The sequence below is a fragment of the Lytechinus variegatus genome, chromosome 18 (assembly GCF_018143015.1).
Source record: "Lytechinus variegatus isolate NC3 chromosome 18, Lvar_3.0, whole genome shotgun sequence".
NCBI classification, from domain to species: domain Eukaryota; kingdom Metazoa; phylum Echinodermata; class Echinoidea; order Temnopleuroida; family Toxopneustidae; genus Lytechinus; species Lytechinus variegatus.
In genome coordinates this window covers 16,470,259-16,494,692 of record NC_054757.1, presented here as the reverse complement: position 1 = coordinate 16,494,692, position 24,434 = coordinate 16,470,259, and the positions used below count along the sequence as shown (strand labels likewise).

The 24,434-nt window shown below is 38.4% G+C and overlaps 1 protein-coding gene across 1 annotated transcript in view; it reads right to left on the bottom strand.

Annotated features, from left to right (window-relative positions):
- LOC121431605 (gelsolin-like protein 1) overlaps positions 1-24,015 on the bottom strand; it is a 29,823-nt gene extending 5,808 nt beyond the window's left edge. The window contains exons 1-8 of the mRNA XM_041629168.1: positions 23,911-24,015; positions 10,853-11,039; positions 9,814-9,885; positions 7,888-7,953; positions 7,066-7,193; positions 1,894-2,005; positions 1,331-1,441; positions 142-305 (exon numbers count right to left, since the gene is read on the bottom strand). Of these exons, the coding sequence (XP_041485102.1) occupies positions 142-305; positions 1,331-1,441; positions 1,894-2,005; positions 7,066-7,193; positions 7,888-7,953; positions 9,814-9,885; positions 10,853-11,014 (815 nt within the window). The 5' untranslated portion in view covers positions 11,015-11,039; positions 23,911-24,015. The remainder of the gene's footprint in view (positions 1-141; positions 306-1,330; positions 1,442-1,893; positions 2,006-7,065; positions 7,194-7,887; positions 7,954-9,813; positions 9,886-10,852; positions 11,040-23,910) is intronic.
- Between the last annotated feature and the right edge of the window lie 419 nt (positions 24,016-24,434).

Genomic DNA, 24,434 nt, shown 5'->3' with positions numbered 1-24,434 from the left:
TTAAGAATGACTGGTGAACCTTTCTTATGTGCCAAACCATCGCCAGTGACTACCATTTACCACATGAAAGGATCACCTGTCGTTCTTTAAGCCACTCTTAACTTACGAACAGCTCTATGAAACACCCACCCGCTACCCTACCTAAACATTTTCCTTTCACCCTTTACATCAGGTGTCTTCTCTTTGCTCTTGCCCTCCTTCAGAGGCTTGTAGAAAGGATGATCATCAGAGATAGAATCTTCGTCAAGCGATTCAACTTTGCATTTTCCTCTATTGCTCTTGATCTTCTGACATTCTTGAGCAGCCTAGAACATTGTTACAACAAAGAGCATTGAAGTAAAAAGATATTAAGTTACAGCAAACAATTACTTCATTAAAAAAAATTTCAAATTGGGAAATTTTCTCCTTATCACCGTAGGCCTAGAACAGGTATAGACATAATACTAACTTTGTGAAATCATGAAATCTCAGCTGAAAATTGATCACACTAATGATTGCCAACACAGATACGCACACATGGGGCCTCAATATATGATTGCTTTTAAAAAACCCTGAAATCTGGCTGGGATATGTCATGGCTATTTTGCTCATTTTTCAGCAGTTACATGTTTTCTTCCAGAATGACCTGGCACATATATATATTTTTTTATTCATACATAACAATTCGGTTCTGTCTGAAGTCAATTTCATATTATTACACAAACAGGCATTTATCTTTAAGTAGAAACCTTTTTGAAAATAATTCCCTCATTTGAACGAGTGAATAAAATACCCTAGATTAAGAGAGTGGCTTTCACTTTATTTTTGAGGATTTTCACACTTTACCAAGTCAAATTTGATTGAACCGTTGGTTTTTGTAATTATATGTTCACTCTGAATTCACTCAAAACCGAATGATCTTTGACGTCACTACCAAGGGGAGTAAAGAGCTAGTGAAAAAGCACTTGTATTAGAGTATCGGTTGCGCTTGTGATTTTTTTCTATTCATTTAACGGCTTTCTCAAAATCCCTTAAAATATAGGGCCTTATCTATTGAAAATAAAAAAATATTAAAGTGAGATGATAAAATATTTTGATTGGTTCATATATTCTCCTTTCGTTGAATGAGAGTGTCATTTTAAACCAATCAACAACATCCCTCATTCAAGACTCAGAAGTTCAAACATTTCTGAATCCTTCAAACATCCAGTTCAGAAATATTGCTGCTCACTACAGACATTTATCTAGCCAATGCTTAAGTTACAAACTGTACGTAACAAATCCAATTAAAAATGGCTATAATATTTTATCAACACAGTCAGTAGACTATGATGTTTAAAAAAAACCTTACCTTAAACTTCTCGTCATGACTGCATGAAGCGCCATTAAACTGGTACATTGTATTTCCAAGATCCAAAATAAAGACATCACCAGAGTCTATATTTCCCCTCTTCAGAGATATCTGAAATACAGAAAAAGAAACTGTCATTCATTAAAATCACTCAAAATAACCATCATCATCCTCATCATCATCCTCATCACCATCATCATCATCCTCATCAATATCCTCATCATTACTATCATCATCATCATTGCCATATAGCTTAAAATTTGCTGGAATGAAATATGTTGGTAAATATAACAATTTAATCAATAAATTAAACTTATGCTTTTAAGTGTGTATCTAAACATTTCACTACATTTGTCAACATAGGTGTCATACAACGTGAAAGGTTTGCAAGTTATGTACCTATAACACAAATCAAAATTAACTAATTTTCTAATTGTATATATTCAAGGAACAATCGGATCATATAAATATTTTAACTTGATTTGAAATGATTTGAATTATATCAATATTTAAAGCTTTTGTCTGTACTCAGATGTCACGATCTGACATTTGAGAGACTTTACCTGAGTACATGTGAGTTTCTTGTCGCTCCCCTTTTTGACATGGAAAAGACGTGGTTCATATGACTCTGGTAGCACACGTCTAAAGCCGGTGTCAGCACCACCCTTCAAAAGCCTGAATACAATCAAGAAATAAACACGGTAATGAAGTCGGTATAAGAAGGTATATGTGACCATGCAGATACCTCAAAACCAACCAAAAGTACCAAGGAAAGGTCCTCAGTGAATAGCTAAAATTAATGATTTGGTCTTCTAAGACTAACAAGTGGAATGCCTCTGGCCGTCTCACCTGCATCACGCGATTCAACATAGCAGCATTGCTGACTTTGAAAACTACTATAACTCGCACAAGATGTTCAGTGATACTTAGTTACTCTCATTTTTACGTTTTATGAACTAGACCAATACACTTACAGAGATAGGATGGTAATTCAACAAATACCCCAATGTGGCCAAAATTCATTGACTTCACATGACCTTTGACCTTGATCATGTGACCTGAAACTTGCACAGGATATTCAGTGATACTTGATTACACTTATGTCCAAGTTTCAAAAGTGAGATCAATAAACTTGCAAAGTTATGATGGTAATTCAACAGATAACCCATTTAGCCAAAGTTCATTGACCTTTGACCTTGGTCATGTGACCTAAAATGTGCACAGGATGTTCAGTGATACTTGATTACTCTTATGTCCAAGATTTATGAACTAGACCAACATACTTTCAAAGTTATGATGGTAATTCAACAAATACCCCCAATTCGGCCAAAGTTCATTGACCCTAAATGACCTTTGACCTTGATCATGTGACCTGAAACTTGCACAGGATGTTCAGTGATACTTGATTACTATTATGTCCAAGTTTCATGAATCAGATCCAAAAACTTTTAAAGTTTTGATTGTAATTCAACAGATACCCACAAATCGGCCAAAGTTCATTGACCCTAAATGACCTTTGACCTTGGTCATGTGACATGAAACTCATGCAGGATGTTCAATGATACATATTTGACCTTATGTCCAAGTTTAATGAACTAGGTCCATATATTTTCTAAGTTATGATGACATTTCAAAAACTTAACCTCAGGTTAAGATTTGATGTTGACGCCGCTTTTGCGACGGCGCGCCGTCGCAAAAGCGGCGCCTATAGTCTCACTCTGCTTCGCAGGTGAGACAAGAAATGTGAAAATTAGCTAAAAGAATAACACTCCTTCATATTGTACAAGTCTAAAGTTGAAAAGTTAAATTAAAAAAGTGGAATGCCCCTGGCCGTCTCACCTGCATCACGCGGTTCAATATAGCAGCAGTGCTGACTTTGAATACTACTCTAACTCGCACAAGATGTTCAGTGATACATGGTTACTCTTATGTCCACTTTTTATGAACTAGACCAATAAACTTACAGAGCTATGATGGTTATTCAACAAAAAAACCCAACATGGCCAAAGTTCATTGACCTTACATGACCTGTGACCTTGATCATTTGACCTGAAACTCGCACAGGATGTTCAGTGATACTTGATTACTCTTATGTACAAGTTTCATGAATCAGATCCATAAACTTTCAAAGTTATGATGGTAATTCAACAGATACACCCAGTTCGGCCAAAGTTCATTGACCTTTGACCTTGGTCATGTGACCTGAAACGCGCACAGGATGTTCAGAGATACTTGATTACTATAATGTCCAAGTTTAATGAACTAGACCAATAAACTTTCAAAGTTATGATGGTAATTCAACAGATACCCCCAATTCGGCCAAAGTTCATTGACCCTAAATGACCTTTGACCTTAATCATGAGACCTGAAACTTGCACAAAATGTTCAGTGATGCTTGATTACTATAATGTCCAAGTTTAATGAACTAGACCAATAAACTTTCAAAGTTATGATGGTAATTCAACAGATACCCCCAATTCGGCCAAAGTTCATTGACCCTAAATGACCTTTGACCTTGGTCATGTGACGTGAAACTTGTGCAAGATGTTCAGTGATACTTGATTAACCTTATGTCCAAGTTTCATGAACTAGGTCCATATATTTTCTAAGTTATGATGACATTTCAAAAACTTAACCTCAGGTTAAGATTTCGATGTTGATCCCTCCAACATGGTCTAAGTTCATTGACCCTAAATGACCTTTGACCTTGGTCATGTGACATGAAACTCTAATAGGATATTCAGTAATACTTGATTAACCTTATGGCCAAGTTTTCTTAACTAGGTCCATATACTTTCTAAGTTATGACGTCATTTCAAAAACTTAACCTCAGGTTAAGATTTGATGTTGACGCCGCCGCCGCCGCCGTCGGAAAAGCGGCGCCTATAGTCTCACTCTGCTTCGCAGGTGAGACCAAAAAAATGATGCAGGAGTATTTTTTCAACCATCATTTTCCCTGGACAACTTGGAGGTTCCAGAGAGATTGCAGTGTGCACATCTCATGCTTGAGTGAACCCCAAACAAGCTTGCTCTCTCTTCATTCTTACTGCCTTTCTTCTTCATTAAATCAAAGTACTTGAGTGGTTGGTTATTGATCAATTTCGACAAAGTTATATACTAATTTAAAGCTTAGCTGTGCTTTATCAAGCTCAACAAAAATCTTTCAAAGAAATGATTTTAGGTGACTTATTGTCGGTTTAGGGGTGACAGGTCACATATGTTGATCCAGATGGGGCACATAGGATGCGCATCCCCTCTACATTCAAACAAGTGGAATGCCTCTGGCCGTCTCACCTGCATCACGCGGTTCAATATAGCAGCAGTGCTGACTTTGAATACTATTCTAACTCGCACAAGGTGTTCAGTGATACTTGATTACTCTTATGTACAAGTTTCATGAATCAGATCCATAAACTTTCAAAGTTATGATGGTAATTCAACAGATACACCCAATTCGGCCAAAGTTCATTGACCTTTGACCTTGGTCATGTGACCTGAAACGCGCACAGGATGTTCAGTGATACTTACTCTAATGTCCAAGTTTAATGAACTAGACCAATAAACTTTCAAAGTTATGATGGTAATTCAACAGATACCCCGATTCGGCCAAAGTTCATTGACCCTAAATGACCTTTGACCTCAATCATGAGACCTGAAACTTGCACAAAATTTTCAGTGATGCTTGATTACTATTATGTCCAAGTTTCATGAATCAGATCCTCAAACATTCAAAGTTATGATGGGAATTCAACAGATATCCCCAATTCGGCCAAAGTTCATTGACCCTAAATGACCTTTGACCTTGGTCATGTGACGTGAAACTCATGCAGGATGTTCAGTGATACTTGATTAACCTTATGTCCAAGTTTCATGAACTAGGTCCATATATTTTCTAAGTTATGATGACATTTCAAAAACTTAACCTCAGGTTAAGATTTCGATGTTGATTCCTCCAACATGGTCTAAGTTCATTGACCCTAAATGACCTTTGACCTTGGTCATGTGACATGAAACTCTAATAGGATGTTCAGTAATACTTGATTATCATTATGGCCAAGTTTTATTAACTAGGTCCATATACTTTCTAAGTTATGACGTCATTTCAAAAACTTAACCACAGGTTAAGATTTGATGTTGACGCCGCCGCCGTCGCAAAAGCGGCGCCTATAGTCTCACTTTGCTTCGCAGGTGAGACAAAAATCACCCAGAGACCATACATATCAATAATGGCTATATCTACAATTGTCATCTGCACCCCTCTATGTTGAAATCCTGAATCCACCTGAGAGTACGACCCTATAACATGATAAATTTACTTGCATTACAGGCCTTCACTCTTGATTTAGAGGGAATAAACATAACATGATGATAGAAACGGGAAAGGATGAAAAAAAGATGCTTTTTCTTATGACTCGTCAATTTAAATTATTGTTATTATATGTTACATGCCTGTAAAACAAATAGGAATATTTCATATACATGTATATATATATATATATATATAGGGGAAGGCGGGGTAAGTTGAGCATAGGGGCAAGTTGAGCCACCACCCCCAGGCCAATAATGAATGAGTCAGACATTGTGGTGGTGTCATGTATTGATGACCCATTACATAACCATTTACCCAACCATATTGTTTTCGACTTTGAAACAAAAAGTACTTTTTTAGACGGAAAAATACAAATTTCAGCCAAAAAAGTAAAAAAGGGTGTAAAATAGAGGAGTGCTTTTTACCCACACACGTCTTTAAATATAATAAAGAAATAAGAACAATATTGTTAGTCCAGGTATGGATCTTCATTCTTGTCATAGTCTTTTAAAGGATGGATTCATAAGAAATGTGTGGATGTGAAAATATCGCATTAAGTTCGGACTGGGGTACTTTGAGCCAGCCAGCATGGGGCAAGTTGAGCCATGGTAATTCTTATGGTAATAAGAATGAAAAAATTAAAAAAAAATTGAAGTCATTGATATGCAGGCAGAAAGGTGTAAATTCACATGACAGTTCTTTCACTTTTAGAGAATGTTAGTCCTTTTAGAGAATTAGCTAGTGAAAAGACTTGAAATAAAAAATTGACATACTGCTTCTTCCTGCATACATTTTGTACATAGTTTTTGTGGCTCAACTTACCCCAGAAGGTGGCACAACTTACCCCACATATGGGGCAAGTTGAGCCATTTGACATCGTTTTTTTCAAAGGTCACAATGAATTTCAGTGTGGGGGTAGAAAGTTATATATAGGTGAAAAATATTTCCCAAGAATCAAATTTAAAGGCAAGGTACTTATTTCTACAATATTATTAGTCATATCGCTTCTAACATGCAAAATGCAAAAAGTGTCACAACTTACCCCGCCTTCCCCTATATATATATATATATATATATATATATATATATATATATATATATATATATATAAATGTGGATATTCATGAACTACATTTTCTTTCTTTTGCTTTTTTACATTGATGCACAACAAAACACTGTTTCGATATTCCTTGCTTTTTTCCTTCTGACTCCATTTTCCATCCAAATAAAGCAGTTGAGGCAAATGCCCCTCCTCCGCCCCCTATGGCGTTACATTGCGTTAATACGTTTTGCGTACATGCGTAAAAGAACATCTCCCGAGTCTACAAACTGTTGAGTAATGTGACCCAACAATTTGGTGAAATGCTAAATCAAGTTGTGAATCATCACATGGGGTTGCCCCGGAGACGCATGAACAAAATCTTACGTGAGTGTGGGGAAATAAGACTTGAAAAGTTTCGATTCGTGGCCTTGGACTTCTCGATGCTGAACCGGTTTATCATCCAGAAGGGTGTCCAATTCTACGGTCTTGTAGGCAGCTGTACCATACTCATCCTACATTTAAAAACAAGAAGGTAGAGGTTGAGACATCACGCTGTTAATAGTATTTTACATTTCAAAAGAGATGGTAGGTTTACGAAATGTAAAATCTATACAATATAGTTTTACATTGACTCACTTTTCCAGAATTCTGCCAAAAATACCGAAACTCAAGAAGTTTTCATTCAAATTTGAAATTTTCCAACAAAACAAGTTTCCTCTCATAAGAAACAAAGCAATGATGGGTTTCAGGATACTAAAAGTAAAAAAAATATATAATAATTTCATGAGCCTAAATTTATTCTGACTTTCGAATTATAAATACTTTCAGCATTAAGACAGCAGTGTATTTTGGAAATTGAATAATAGGTTGTATCGCAAAGTTTCATACTTTCACTCTTTCTCTGTTTAGTATGAATAATGATAGTCCTACTTACTTGTGAGGAGCTTTTCTAATATTAATATTGTCCATTAAATATCTTGTGTTTTTGAAAATCTTAACAGACAGTTCTTCTGTCTTCTAAATTATATGCCTTTGGATGACCAACAAGGCAAAAACAAATATAGATTTTAAACCAACTATGCCTAAACCTATCAATAATGAATTGATTATCTTTTTTCAGAGAGAAAGAGTAAGAAAGAGAAACGGTAAGAGAAAGAGAGAGAGAGGGAGAAAAGGGTGGAATAATTTGTTGTCATTTCAACAAACCTGTGAGGAATATTTTCCAATCCAAAAGTGGACGTCGTACTTCAGTTCATCGCTATCCTTTTCTTTCTACAAAGAATTTGAAAAAAAAAACATTGAAGAAAAACAATCATTATGGCAAATTTGTGTATGGGGATCAGATATACATTCATCACTTTAAGACACTTCAATATTCAAGTTAACTAAGGGGACTTTAAGGATTGGTCCTCACTACAAAAAGGGTGTTAAGGAGAAATCAAGGGGGAAATTAGCTTTATAGTTATAGCCTAAACCAGACCACTATTGAACTAGTCTTTCCAATGGAAACTGGTAATAGGCTATTCTTAACAAGTTACAATGACAAAACAAGGTTTAAATTTTGAGGTTCAAGCTCTGAGATGTGCATACTTTGCAGTCTCTGTGATTGAAACGTCCATGCAGTCCACAAACAATGGTGTCAAAGAAACTCTTGTATCTTTCATTTATCAAACTTATACAACTTTATATTTTGATAGTATGAAGAAGGAGAATTACTCTTTTGGATAAGCAAATTTGTAAATTTTTACTTTTCGAAGACCACAACATTATTTTGGCTATTTACAAAGAACTTTTCCAAGCACAAATTATTGGTTTTGGGGTGGCTGGTCACAAATTTAAACCTGTCAGCCTAGCTATATAAGAACATCAAATGGTCAATCCAATAAAACCCAGTTGAATAGTTGGAACCAGGGGTGGATCCACAATTTTACAAAAAGGATGGAGGGGAGCACCCTTTTGAGAAAAAAAATGAGAAGCAATCGCAGTATCTCCCACCGTGCATTTTCGCCTCCAATGACAAGCCGAAAAGTAGAAAAGATATCGGTTTGGGTGGGGCCTCCCTCTGGTTCCACACCTGGTGGGCATTTAGCATAAATGAGCCAGGGTGCATAGAGGGTAGGACTATGTATACAAAAAACAATAACACAACAACTCAGTAACTGAATCAGGGGGGGGTCACAAAGTGAGACTAAGGGGGTGTTGCAAGAAAATATTTGCTATCAATTGAAAATATTCTGTTGCAATTTTACAACTGATAGATCAACATTAGTACTAGCAAATCAGACTAAACTTCTTGTTTCAAGGAGCAGATTAGCAATCAATCACTAATTTGCAATTGACTCAAGACTTATGATGATCGCAAGTTTCTTGCAGTGCCCCATTAGAGTTGCAGTTAAATTCAAATTTGCATGCGGTATAAAAAGCACCACCCTATTGGTCAATTAAATCATGCTCAGAGAACTTGCACAACTGCTAAGAACATTTAAGCGTGACTAAGTCACACTTAACCCTTAAAGGTCAAGTCCACCTCAGAAAAATGTTGATTTGAATCAATAAAGAAAAATCAGGCAAGCACAATGCTGAAGATTTTATCAAAATCATATGTAAAATAAGAAAGTTATGAAATTTCTAACGAAATAGTTAAATGAACGAGCCAGTAACATCCAAATGAGAGAGTCGATGATGTCTTCACTCACTATTTCATTTGTTTTTTATTGTTTGAATTATACAATATTTCAATTTTTACAAATTTGATGATTAGGACCTCCTTGCCTGAAGCACAAAGTGTTAAAATAATGGAATTCCACGTGTTCAGGGAGGAATGAAACTTCATTTCACATGACAATGACGAGAAAATAAATATCTGTCATATAATAAAATACAAATGAAATAGTGTGTGATGTCATCAGTTCCTCATTTGCATACCGACCAAGATGTGCATAAACTGTTTTGTGAAATGAAGCAAAACTTTAAAATGCCATAACTTTCTTATTTTACATCCGATGGATTTTGATGAAATTTTCAGTGTTATTCTTGTTGAATTTTTCTCTTTTCATTCAAATCAAGTTTTTGTTGGGGTGGACTTGTCCTTTAATAGTTAGACACCCCCTCAAGCCTGATTGATAAACTTACATATGTGTTGAGGATGATGTAAGAATCTCCGTTGAAGAATTCACCATATTGGTCCTTGTCCCAGTGTGTGACCTGTTCAAAATGATAAAAAGAAACAAGGCGAATAAGAACACGGGTCAAACAAGTTGTATTACAATTACCTTGAATTGCCATATCTACATTTGACTAAATGTGTTTCTTATACATGCAATATTTTTTGTTGAAGTGAGGAAATCGTAAATCAAAATACTGAATGTAGCAAATGCTAATGGGGATGGTTGTAGCTGAAATAGTCATAAGTAGAAATACAAGTAGTAGTTTAGTATAGTACTAGAAAGCACAGTATAAGAAATAGTAGTATTAGTGAAAGTAGAAGTAGTATATTGAAAAAGAAGTTGAAGTAGTGTAGTAGTAGAAAACATGTAGTGGTAAAGCAGTAGTAGTAGTAGTAGAAGTAGCAGAAGTAGTAGTAGAAGTAGTAGCAGAAGTAGTAGTAGAAGTAGTAGCAGTAGTAGTAGTATAAGTAGAATTAGTAGTAGAAGTAGAAGTGTTAGAAGTAGTAGTAGAAGTAGAAGTGTTAGAAGTAGTAGTAGAAGAAGTAGTAGTAGTAGTAGTAGTAGTAGTAGTAGTAGTAATAGTAGTAGTAGTAGTAGTAGTAGTTACAGGAGAATAGATTTGGTTTTATCCTTGTGAACAAGATGAAATCAATTTATCTGTGCACCCTCCTTATGTGGTGATTGTGTGTTGTACGTGTTGGTGTGGTAGTTGTATATATTATGCAAGGAGTTACCTTTCCCGATGTGGGCAAGAGAAAAATAAGAAAAATGAGAGGCAGGCCTCCATGGTTACAAAAAAAGATGGAGCCCCCAATATCCGGTGTACCACCACCTCTTCAAAGTTTTTGCAGGGGTCCGTTTCAGAAATTTGCGATCAAACGCAACTTGACTTTCAACCAATGGAATGTGAGTATCAGAAAACTTGCGCTTGATTCATTGCATGGCAATTAATGCAACTCTTTTTTTAACGGGCCCCAGATCGAGTTTAAAAGTTGTTAGGCTACCTTGAACTTCACGATCCGCCAGATTTGGACGCCTACTTCTTGGCCGGCTCCCTCCCACGCCGGTTCGGTCATGGCACTGTCCTTCTTCACCTTTTTCTCCGTGTCTGACCCAAACAGGGCCATGTTGGAATCCTTCCAGTCGTATTTCTTGGCCTTCTGCATGGTTGCTGGTTGTTCTCGAAGTTATCTGTAACATAATAAAAACAGTTTAATTGCATTCGTCAGAGTGAGAAATCAAAATTATCGACACATACTGAAATCATACTTTGGGTAGGTCTGCTGACTCTTCTCTAATAGCCTTCTTCCTGGTTTCTCGTTGTTGTTTTTTGCAATCGTCAGTTTGGCAATTTATGAAATTGGCGAAACACACTCAAATTGGAAGGAAACAGATAATTTGGGATTATCACAGTAGGCCCACAGTACTACATGAATACATCTGGATAGAGCGACAGCATTGACACAGAATACCCCAGTATTGCCATAGGTCAAAGTGATTAGTACTGTCTTGCGGTACATGCTGTCCTGATGTTCTGTCCTGGGGTACCTTCCGATGAAACTATGAAAAATACTGCTGTGTAGTATTGGTATATGGTACTACTGTGGAGCAGTATACTGATGTGTGGAACTGCTCTGGCTTGGGGGACATTATCTCAGGACATGTACCACAGAAAAAAAATACAATGAGGTATTTTTGTGTTTTACTGCTCTGTGGCATCACTGTGTCGTATTGCTTTGTGGTATTGCCGAGTGTACTGTGTGAGTACTTATGTGTGTTACTCTTGTGAAGTACTGCTGTGGAGTATTGATGTGTGCCGCTTCTGTGGAGTACTGCTGTGTGGTTCTACTGTGGAGTACTGCAGTAAAGGTACTACTGCAGAGTACTGCTGTGTAGTACTACTGTGGAGTACTGCTGTGTGGTTCTACTGTGGAGAACTGTCGTTCTACTGAGTACTCCTGTGAGATTCAACTGTGGAGTACTGTTGTGTGGTTCTACTGTGGAGAACTGTCGTACTACTGCAGAGTACTGCTGTGTAGTACTACTGTGGAGTACTGCTGTGTGGTTCTACTGTGGAGAACTGTCGTTCTACTGAGTACTCCTGTGAGATTCAACTGTGGAGTACTGTTGTGTGATTCTACTGTGGAGAACTGTCGTACTACTGCAGAGTACTGCTGTGTAGTACTACTGTGGAGTACTGCTGTGTGGTTCTACTGTGTACTCCTGTGAGATTCAACTGTGGAGTACTGTTGTGTGATTCTACTGTGGAGAACTGTCGTACTACTGCAGAGTACTGCTGTGTAGTACTACTGTGGAGTACTGCTGTGTGGTTCTGTGTACTCCTGTGAGATTCAACTGTGGATTACTGTTGTGTGATTCTGTGGAGAATTGTCCTTCTTCTGTGGAGTACTTCTGTGTGATTCAACTGTGGAGTACTACTGTGTGGTTCAACTTTGGAGTACTGCTGTGTGGTTCAACTTTGGAGTTCTGTGTGGTACTACTGTGGAGTACCGCTGTGTGTGTGTCTACTGTGGAGAACTCCTGTGTGGTTCTACTGTGGAGTACTCCTGTGTGGTTCTACTGTGTAGTACTGCTGTGCGGTTCTAATTTGCAGTACTACTGTGTGTTCCAGTGGAGTACTGCTGTGTGGTACTATTGTGGAGTAGTGCTGTGTGAATCTACTGTGGAGTGCTCTTGTGGTTCTACTGTGGAGTGCTGTGTGGTTCTACTGTAGAGTACTGCTGTGTGGCACACTATGGAGTACTGCTGTGCGGTATTATTGTTGAGTACTGCTGTGTGGTACTAGTGTGTGTGTGGTTCTACTGGGGAATGCTGCCATTTGGTACCAAATATGTGTTGTACAAACATGTACTACTTTTGTGGTACATAATTATGTTGCTCTGTGGTACTGATGGGTTTCCCCCTTCTACTTGAGTCAGACTCAGAGGTATTAATCAATCAACTCTTATCCGTACACTTACTCATATCAAATATTAATATATCACCAGTGTATCATCTTTTCTTTCAAATGTTCTTCTTTTTCTTCATAAAATAATATTTTCATTGTGATTTTCCAGCAGTATGGTCCAGCTGTCGTCTGGGGCACATGTCTGGAGAGCACCACACAAAGATACTACTTGATATTTATGTCGCTTGGACTTTGAACTTAGAGAGAGTACCATCGAGAAAAAATATAACAGAGGTGGATTTTTACTGGTTCACCAAAAATACACACTTAGCTTCTTTAGGTTATCAACTTGAAAGACGGGGGGGGGGGGGGGGGTTATAGGCCCACCCCCAAGAACAAAATATAGTATTCTTCTGGGTAACGATCAAGAAAGGTCCATAAATGCAGGACTGATGCTTTAAAATGACATCAAAGGAGGATGTGGCCAGGGGCGGATTATTATTATTATTTTTTTTGGGGGGGGAGTTAATTTCTTCTATGGTGTTGACTGTATATTTGACCTATTACTTGGGGTCAACTTTTAACCCGCTTTTTTCTGGGAGGTACTTGCAAAGGAGAAACTTTGTGTTGTGTAGACCACCACCCCCACCCCCACAAAGGCACAAGTCAACCTTTGATCCTCCCAATGCTGTGGCTTATTAGGCTTATTAGCTATCAGAGAATTCCCGTTTGTATTAGTCTGTTCACTCTGTTGTACACAAAATCTGGAGTGATTTCTCCCTTTAAACATCTGACATATCTACTGCGGCAGTCCGAACACGAACGCCATTTATGTAGATCCTGTCCACTGTCTTATGCAATTAAGAATTCAGATATCGCCATTCAACATGGGTCATCTTATCATGTTACAGATAATTATCACCCGCGGGTTAATAATAACATTCCTAGCATTCGTTTGGTGTCATAATTATGTAGCAGTTTGTTGATAATACTTGACCGCCCTTTCACACGGTACCAAAATCGTAATTTAAATAATTCTAATGACGAATTTTAGCACGTGTGATACCAAACTAGCATCACGAACGCCAATCACAATCACGAATTAAAATTCTACTCTGGAGGTGAATTCCAGTTAAGTTTCACTCAAATTATGGTACGAATTTTACGTCTGAAAGGGTTGGCCTCCGGAACATCTTTTGAGGGGCGGAGCTTACGTGGCCTTTCTTTCGAGCACTTCCGTAGATAATACTATTTGCATGCATTCATCGCGGTTTCTTTTTTGCGATGCAGTGCTTTGATTGGGTTTAATTGACAAGTCACCAATGACACAATACCGCCTCCGCTCAGGAATTCGAATTCAAATCAGTTTTCGAGTGAACGTGTGAATGGTACAATGATTCTAAAGACGAATTGCAATCATCATCATCACAATGATGATTCAAGATTCTCGTGTGAAAAGGCCCTTAGTTTCTTTTGCGTGTCAAGCATCATGGCACTGTGACTTGAAAGCGGGGTTGCACCCCTAATATTTTCCTGAGGGTGCAGCACCCCCAGGAATTATGGTAGGTGTGACAAAACATTGGAGAAACGTAATCACAAATAGCCTACAATTTTGCAATTTGCAAAGAAACCCTTTGTCTCTCTCATTTTTGGAAACCTTTATTTCTATACTTTTTGAACAACAGTTTAAAGTTTGTCCAAAGTTTAAAAGCAAATGCAAACTTCATTCCGAATTTTAATTCCCTCCTAACGGGTTTATGGAATACATCGTACAAGTTTCGGGCGGCGACAGGATATTTTCGTCGAGGGGGTGTTGTGTTGTTTTAATTAAAATTATGTAGGAGATACACGCCAAATGCCTCTTTCTTTTATATTATTCTTTCTTTAATTCTTTACTTTCCTCCCTCATTCTTTCACTTTTATCCTATTTTCACTCTTGAAAAATTATAGGAGCGGTTATATCTGCCCGCTTTCGTATTAGGCACTGCTTCTGTTATAGGAAAGATTATTGAAGATGAAAGCTCCTTGATTCATCCATAAAGCCTAAATCACTATAAGTAAACTGGCTTATAGGCCGATATTGCAGTTGTGGACGTGAAGTTGATATCTTATATCCTAGGGAGTTTTCGTCGTTCCCACGACGCATCCAAGAAATAGAATTTTTGTCAAATTCCCTTTATGACAAAGCACAACCAACGAGTCTTTGTCGAAAATCGGTGAATCAAAACAGCAATTTCCTTCTGGACACACGACATATTTGCAATTTTCTTTTCTGTCAGCGGCCAAGAAACGTAGGACGAAACTGATGTTCCGATTCAACAATTTTGACAATTGACTTCCCTGGTTTTTCATTGTCATTTTAAAAAATATCGAGTGCAGGGCCTCGTCTAACAAAGAGTTACGATTGATTCAATCAATCTCAAATTAAGTATACGGAAATCCATCTCCGAGGGGGGGGGCCACTCGACCAAAAAAGTGGTAGGGGTGTGCCGCGGGCGAGACAAAGAACGGGGGGCCTTGGAGCGGGCATATTGTAAAGAGGGTCCTCGGAACGGCGTAACGAAAAGTATGCGAAGCCTTGGAGCGGATTTCTTTCTTCCTTTTTTCTCGTTAAGAAAAAGCTATGCTTTGGAGCTGCTTTCTTTGTTCTTTTTCTCAATAAGACAAAAATGCTATGCCTTGGAACGGAAATTTGAGTGTAAAAATGGGGGTCCCCTCCGCGGCACATACCCACTATGCATTATATACTGAGTGCCCCCCCCCCCGGAATCCATACCATATATTTTTCTACAGGAAATTTCCACAAATATAAAGAGAATCACACTGAATCATCCAGAGAATGGTGAATGTATGAACGTACATCATAATCTAGAAAATATTTTGAACAAATTTGCATTTAGATGTTGACGTGGCTGGCCGTCCATGGTTGTGATTGATTGGATCAATCGTAACTCTTTGTAAGACGGGGCCCAGGTTTCTTACAATCCCCAGACACTCAAAATGGTATATCTTTCAAGTGCTCCAACCGACTCCGAACCGAACGATACATTGTCAACATCAATTGGTGAAAAGTCTGAAAACTGAATATCGTTTGTCGACCACGAGTCGGTTTAGCTGCTGTGTGTCTGTAGCAAAAAGCAGGAAATCCGGATATAAGGAACACAAGCCGAGACGGTAACAAATACATGAAATCTTGACCTTGTCTGCAACATCGTAGTTTCTAATTTTGTCAGATCTCCGCCTTTTTGGCTAAACAGCTTATTTGTGACATCTTTAAAGGACAACTATATCCAAACATAATTAAATTGATTTGAATAAAAAAAGAGAAAAAAAATCAACAGGCGTAGCACTGAAAATTTCATCAAAATCGGATGTAAAATATGTTATGACTTTTTTATGAATTTCGCTCAATTACACAAAACTTGTATATGTACATCCTGGTCTGTATGCAAATGAGGGGACTAATGACGTCACCCACTATTTCTTTTGTATTGTGTTAAATGACAATGTTCTCTTCATTGTCATGTGAAAGAATTTCTATGCCCTTATTGCCATACTTTTGTAAAATTGAAATGTTGTATGATTCCACCCCCCCCCCAAAAAAAAAGAAAGTGAGTGAGGGACATCTTATTTGCATGTCACTGTATCTTTTTCAGCACTTTCAGCTTTGTGCTTGTTGAGTTTTCTCTAGTGATTCAATTCCAAATTTTTCTGGGGGTGGACTTGACTTTTAATATCTTCTTTCTTCTTTTTTTTAGAAACAAGAACTTTTCACTCAGCACGGCGGCTGGAGACCGTCCACCCATTTCCTCTTTAATGCCATCTATCAATTATCAGACACACTGCGCGGTGATCCCGGGGACAGGGAGAGGGATGTGCGACCCCCCCCCCCTCGATGTGTGACGGTCGTCACCCCCCCCCCCCAAAAAAAAAAAAAAAAAATCTCAAGAAATCGCTGTGCATGCAACTACAAGCCAAACAATGAATATTTTGAGATTAAAACGTTAAATCGCCTGGATTAAATCTAAGTCTAATGCTCGGCTAGCCATTTAAAATCCATTCGTGTTAAATGTACCGAGTGCTAGCAATTGCCATAATCAATAACTGTGGATGATACAGACAATAATACTTATGAAAATTGAATTGATTTTCTTTTCAACTCACTATGAACATCTGTCATTATGGGCAGCATGCATACATACCCCTTTATAAATAATCAAATTATGAGTATATATAGGCGCGTTTTCTCGCAACATGGCTAAAAGATGATCGCATGGCATTTTATGGGAGTTAACTGATCACAAACTTTATCATCCATTTCCTTGATTACAACAAATCCCAATATATTGTGATTTAATTAATAACTTGTCAATAATGTTACTTTTTTACATTTAGAAGGCATACGTTGACTGCATGTAGACTAGGAATTCCCAACTAGTCTGCAGGCACAGACCCTGATTGAAACATTGATCAACAAGTGTGTCTCCAAGCAAAGACTTGGGCATACAAAACTTGCTGTCGAGCGAGAGGGCCTTCAGTACACAAGGCATGAGTAGGCTGCACATTCAGACCCTTAACTTGAGTGAAGGGTTTGCACAGCAGACTAATTCGCAACTGCCGTATATCGGATCGATTGCATTACATTCCCAATATTACCGAGGCATGGGATGATCTAGGAGGTGACGACTCGAGCAATTGCTTCTTTGGTGGTGTCTTAAGCTGTAGATTTGACCATTATTCTAATTTTTGCATTTTCCCCTAAGACGCCCAGTTCGACCAAGGAGTTACCAGCACCTATTCATCTTTTTGTACCGCATATAATAAACGGTTTGGGGGTCTTTGAATTACAGGCTACATTTAGTTCAAGACTAGCCTTTTTATGAAGACAATTTCGAATGATTCTGCCCAAATTGAGAGTCGAACCCTGAACCACTCATTCTATGAACAAGGTTATGATATAACCTTGTTCTCTGTTACTCCTCCCTGTGTGGTGAAATAAGGTTGGCAATGTCTGGTTTATTTTCTCTTTTTCTTTGGGACAAATGCTTGATTTTTGACGCTGTCAGGTTCCATTACAGCTATTCATCATATAACTTGGCTCTTAAGTAAATTTGATTCTTTAAATTATTTTTTTTCTTAATTAAAAATAGAGATTGAAAAACTACATTTGTCTTGCCATATTACTTTCCACCAATAGAGGGCGTACACAAAAATATGCCCAAAATTCAAGTTTTCGAGCGCTTTGGTGAATACAAAAAATACCCCCAAGTTACTAATGAAAAATAAATTGCAACTGTACGGAAATAGGAATTTTTGGTCACAAAAATGATATCTTAATGACTTCTTACATGGTTTGCTCTGTACAGCATTGGCATGCCATAGTCCTACCTGTAGATTCCCCACAGGCAGGATTATAAACCCTTGGGTGCCCTGAATCTTGCCATTGTATAAAGCACAAAGATTATCTCATTGCGCGACGCCACGCTGACTGCGTTGCCCGAGTTGTTGCCTGTAACATTACGATTCGAGTTGACGAAGTGCAGACTTTGAACGAAACATCGGGAAAGAAATAACAATTTACCCCCCCCCCCCCCCCCCGACAATCCTGGATCCGCCCCTGTGATGACAGTATACCTTTAAGCCTATTTAATTCTATTTCATGGTTACCGTCAATTAAACCTTCCTCCAATCCAGAATGCCCAGTTGAATGAAAATTCGTATTCATGATAAATGCCAGCAATGATAAGCTCCATGGAATTACCCATCAGTCAATGCAAAAAAAAATCGAAATGTTTGTTTTGCTTTTTCGTTTTGCGTTATATGAGAGAAATTATGCCATTCATTGTGTAAGTCACCCGCTTACGTACAATTGATCCAATCAATCTCAATTCTATGGAAATCTATCAATGTCATTATATTTTCAACAAGAAATTTGAACAATGCCCTTTGTAAACAAAGAGAAGCACACTGAATTTTCAAGAAAATATTGAATCTATGATGAATATACATCATAGTTAGAAAACATTTTGCGTGAAATGCATAATAGAAGTTGACTTTGCTGGCTTTCCATAGTTGTGGTTGATTGGATCAGTCGCAACTCATTGTAAGACGGGGCCCGCTTCCCCCAAAATTATCCACATCATCGTCAAGACCAGCAGCGTTGGTTCCGGGGGGCATCCCTAGTCCCTATATAGAGGTAAACTTATAAACGTTTTTTAAAAGAACAATAGAAAATTGAACAAAGGTGATATAAACAAACTGGTCACCATCCCTCCTGCCATAAGGGGGGGGGGCTGATTGGAGAAGGTCTGGATTGGATCATAATTACTCATTTTGTTGTTTGACATAGAATTTACGAACAAAAATGGACCCCTCGTGCCCCCCTTGACACCGCTTGATCTTGGATCCGACGGGGATCGCATACTGACTGGCCTCAGAGATAAAAATCATTATAAGCAACTATTCTCACTAATAATTTCTTTAATTTATGTGGTACTCACTGGTAGGACTACTCCAGGCTGAAACATACTGAAAATTTCATCGAATTCCGATGAAAAATAACGAAGTTAATGAATTTCAAAGTTTAGCAAATATTTGGTGAGAGCAGTTATACGCACATCATCATGAATATTCAATATGTACCTCACACTTTGATTTATATGTTATTACATGAAAGCATAATTATTCTCTGTCTCCCTTGTAATAAAATATGTTGCAGTAATAATTATCTTACACAAAAAATACGAAGGAATAAGTAGGGATATGATGTCACCAGCTTGCTCATTGCATATTCATGAGACATGATTATCAATGTTCCCGGTCAATGTTTTACCCCCAAACTAAATGCAGTTTTTTTTAATGCCACATTTGTTATTCCTTGACCGATTTTGATGAAATTTTCGGTATTTTGTTTGTTTGGTTTTACTTTATCTGCTCAAATCATGTTATTTTTCAGCCTTGAGTACCCCTTTAACGATGCAATCTTGAATCGAATGCCATTCTATTAATTTGGTCAGACTTAGGTCTCAAGTAGCGATCCGTTGAAAACACAAATGATCTTTTTTTTCGCATTAGACTGCAATTATTCTCGTCGATGCATGGATAGGTTGATGTCATCATGCATGGACTCGGAATGTTGGCTAAAGAATAGACAGGGATCATTTCATAAAGAGATACGACGGTAGCTTGGTTATATACAATTCATATAACTACCATGGTAACACGGCTCAGTAGCCAATCACAATCAAGGTTTCAATGGTATTTACTGTAACTCTTTATGAAACGGGGCTTTGTTAATCTTGTGGAAATGGGCTACGGCCTTATACAAAAATGGTGGGTGAGGTGAAGTACTGGCGACCACTATGAAGTGCATGCACGATAAACGGCCAACAATTAATTTCATGAAAGTTTAGTTCAATCTGCCAATATTAAGGCAATAATGTTACGGCGTATCCTTGCGATTCCTATAGCTCGGCCGAGCAAATACGGTGATAAAGAAGGGTAGTTGCGTATTTTTGTGTCAATGTTGACAGAACAAATAATGGAACATAAAATCGTTTGATATTATTTCATTTAATAGTTGATTTGTTTTATTATAGCATTGACATTCCAGCATCGTCGCTATCTGCGGAAGCAAGGGCGCACGTAACAGTGTCCAGAGAGCGGCGTTTCAGAGGGGGGGGGGGTAAAATAATCAATTCGATTAAAATAATCATTTCATGCCATAGACATCCAATAGGTTAAAACAAATTCGAAGATGTCACACACACACCATGAAAATAAAGTTCATTTTCTTATAAATCCATATCGCTTGACACAGGCTCGCATGTAACGTTAAAATATGAAAATTTATGAGCGTTTTCCTTCAGATTTTCGCACAAACATGAAATTCATATAATTCAATATGTATATCCATGGGCGGATCCAGGATTTTCCAAAGGGGGAGCATATTTTCGCCGAGGAAAGATTTGAGAAGCAAAAAAAAATGTCTTCACTTTCAAAGGGGGGGGGGCACTTCTATTTTCATTGCATTTTTTACATTACAAATTTTTGTTGTGCCTCTCAAAGGGGGGGCAGGGGCCGGCTTTGCCCCCCTCCCCCTGGATCCGCCAGTGTGTGCAACGATCTTGTAAGTTTCTCTTATAATCATAATCCCATTACATTGTTGCACGCCAATTTACTTGGAGTCAGTTGGAGACCATATAGATTTTTTAAAAATAGAGAGGCGCCATGCCACTTGAAATTGAGTTTACTATCTAGACCAATATTTTTAACGCTGAATCTGAATATTTTTCAGTTAAATGCATCTACTCCTGATTGTTTTCCACTAAAATTGGGGATTAAGGAGGGGCGGGGCACAACATGTACACAACTACACATACTTATTAAAATTGTGATGTCCCTAATCAAGTCATAAAATTTATCTAATTGCATCGGACAGTAACGCAAATTGATCGTCTGAAGGTCAATTGGTCAACTGAAGTCTGTATTAAAGTGTAAGTTGCAAGGGTGTGTGAAAGTGATACCCTCCTCCCCTCCCCCCCCTCCCCCGTTCCAAATTTAACTTTGCGTAACAGACCCAGTGGGTGAAATATAACTATGAAGCAAAATATCGACACGATCTTATCGATAAAATCAACTGTAATTTAACTTCTCCAACAGCCCATGCAGACGCTTGCACATTATCCCTCCCAATTTTTATTATTACGCACGAAATACGATTCAATCACAAATAAGCCTATTTGTGAATGTCCGAAAGTGGAACTTCACAACCACAACGAGGCTACAGAGTAATTTAAGTTAAGTGGCATTGGCGAAATGAAAAATTAATGTATCCGGATATGCAGCAGCTCAGGCGCGTATCCAGGAGCGGGGATAGAACCAAGTGCCTCCCCCTCCCCTTCTCACTGTTCCTCAATGGATTGCGTGATTTGGAGGAAGCGGGACGGGGTTGAGGATACCACCCCCCCCCCTCTTAATTTTGCACTAAATTTGCCCCTCCTTTATTGTAAAATAATTGTAAAAAAAATGTCTACATATTCACTCGACCCCTTCATTTCTGAAATGCTGTATCCACCTAGAGCTGTGTATATGTATTGGCTATATTTGGCATACGTTGCGATTTCAGGAACTGGCAAAGGGTTGATTTGAACATGATAAAGCGATGAAGAGAAGAGGAAGACGATCAATTTCGTGTATTTTTGGCATCACATAACGCTTAAATTTTTACAATAGCATACAGTTTGTAGGGAATATATTACATTTTCCCTAAATTATGGACATATCCATGGCGAAAGCACACACACGAACAACACTGAACAACATGGTCGCTCATGTCAAGGAGGTATTTTCCTTGTGGGTTATTCTGTCAATAATGGATAACGACACATTATGTACTTAGCGTGACGTCATAGTTAATAAATTTGGTTTCCGTCACTTCGTGTACTGCAGTCTGTCTGGACCAAAGCTTGATATGCTAAATTTATCGGGGAGGATGGGACTTTATCTCTTCAGTAATCATTGTAATGTTATTAACATCAATTGGTCAGAATATCAATAAAATTGTTGTTGGAAATATCGCTTAGAAACCGCTTGTTTTGGTCTGTTTGGTCACTTTGGTGTAGGCCATATACACTATCTTCCTCTTGCACCAATCTCTCCCGAATTCCGATCCCAGACACGCACCTCTTTTATCCTACAGTTCTTTCTTTTCAAGTTGGTTAACCTACTTCGCCATTACTTTATTTTCATGAGGAAGAATTCCGTCCAACTTCCTCTTTCTTTACGGGTCATTTTAATCCGAAAGAATGAGCTGTGCAGCCTTTTTAGTCACCCGAAACCCCCAGATAATTGATTTAATATTATGAAATGAAATTATCTGGGGGTGGATGACTACAAAGGCCGCACAGTTAAACAAGCTCATTCTTTCGGATTACAATGACCCGTAAAGAAAGAGGAAGTTCTTCCTCATGTAAATAAAGTAATGGCGAAGTTAGTCATACAACTTAAAAAATAAATAACTACAGGATTAAAGAGGTGCGTGTCTGGGATCGGAATAATAGAGGGGTGCAAAAGTATGGGAGTGGGGGCGCAGCACCGGGGAAGGGAGAGGGGTGCGCTGGAGACAATACGAGAGTGGGGTCGCGATTGGATGCAGACGAGTGCCTTTCAGTGGGCGGGAGAGAGGTGTGCCGGAGCATGGACCTATTAGGTCCATGGCCGGAGTGGGCGTGGTCCGCTAAGGGTCAGGAAAGGGGTAACTGATCAGTAGAGAGGGGGTGTGTAGTATGTTGAGGGGTGTAGTATGTTGTGGAGGGGTAATAGATCGGGGTTGTTTCTCCGGTGCCTGTATGCTGTTGGTTGAGATACGCCATGGCCATTTGTGACAAGTAAATAAACAGGGTGTGTTCCAAGCGATATTATTTCGCCTGCTTAAATAGTAATTCGAGGGATCGAGGCACTCCTCATTGCTCACATGACGCCTATACCCCTATCAATATACTCAATAGGAAATTATTTTTAAGACTATTTTGCAGTTCCTCATATCCTAACAAATGCAGCTGATGGTTTACTGCTCATTGCGACGTTTTATAGACCGACAAGCAGGGGCATCCCAATCTAACCGTGGGGTTATTAGGCCTATATCTCGCTGAATCTGAATCAGACTTCAGAGTCGACTGCCGTAGTCTGCGTCTAAACACTGACTGCAAAAACACTCTAGCTATGTCGACCCGGTGTCGACCATCTATTCACTAAATTCATACTATCGAGAAAAAAAAATTCGAAATACCAGACGATCTACAAACAGCAACTCAGGGTATAGCAATGCAATGAGCAGGTTCTTGACCTATTATGAGCATTCAAATACTTATAAATATTCATTTATATAAATATATAGGTTGAAGCAGAACATCCTGCCATTCCTGGTAAAGATTGGGCGTTGGCTCTCTCCAGTCCTGGGTCTCTAATTATGTGAGTGGCTAAAGGTTCCCGACAAAACTAAATACTCGCTGACAAAAAATCATTGAAAATACAATCTACACATCATGAACAAATCGCACAAATGGCAACTAATCATTCAATTGAAAACATTTTCATAACAAACAGGTAGAGCGTGTAGTAATATACGTATGAAGAATATCATAACACACTTACCCACACGGGTAAGAAACTGGAGAAGCCCGTTTGAAATAGCACGTACTTCCTGAACAAATCCAAATGAACGAGTGTGCGGGAATAAATACCTCGACGATAATACTCTCCGCCTGAGCGAAGTCCTTGGGCCGTGTTCGACAGTTTCGAGAACGTGCTAGTCTATGATTGCAGCCCTGTTCATGATAGTCACTTTATCATGTAGTGATGGCATTTCATGCATTTTCGAAACGTTTTTTTTGTGTGTGAAACAAACAGTTGGATACTATAAATCAACGAATTGATATGAATTACGTCAAAGCCAACTTTTGTTACTTTTTTTGTTATTGAATCTGAAATAAACATCAGTATTTTCTCCTTTTTTTCAGTGTCAACGTTACGGGTGGCCGTGGGTGAGTATGGGGGAGGGGGCGAATGATTAGGCCAACGACCCCTAAGTATTTCCTAGTGATAGAAAGGAGGAGGGGAAATACGAAAGAAAATTGGATATAAATGAGAAAAGTCTCGCAAAATTTGATAACACCCTG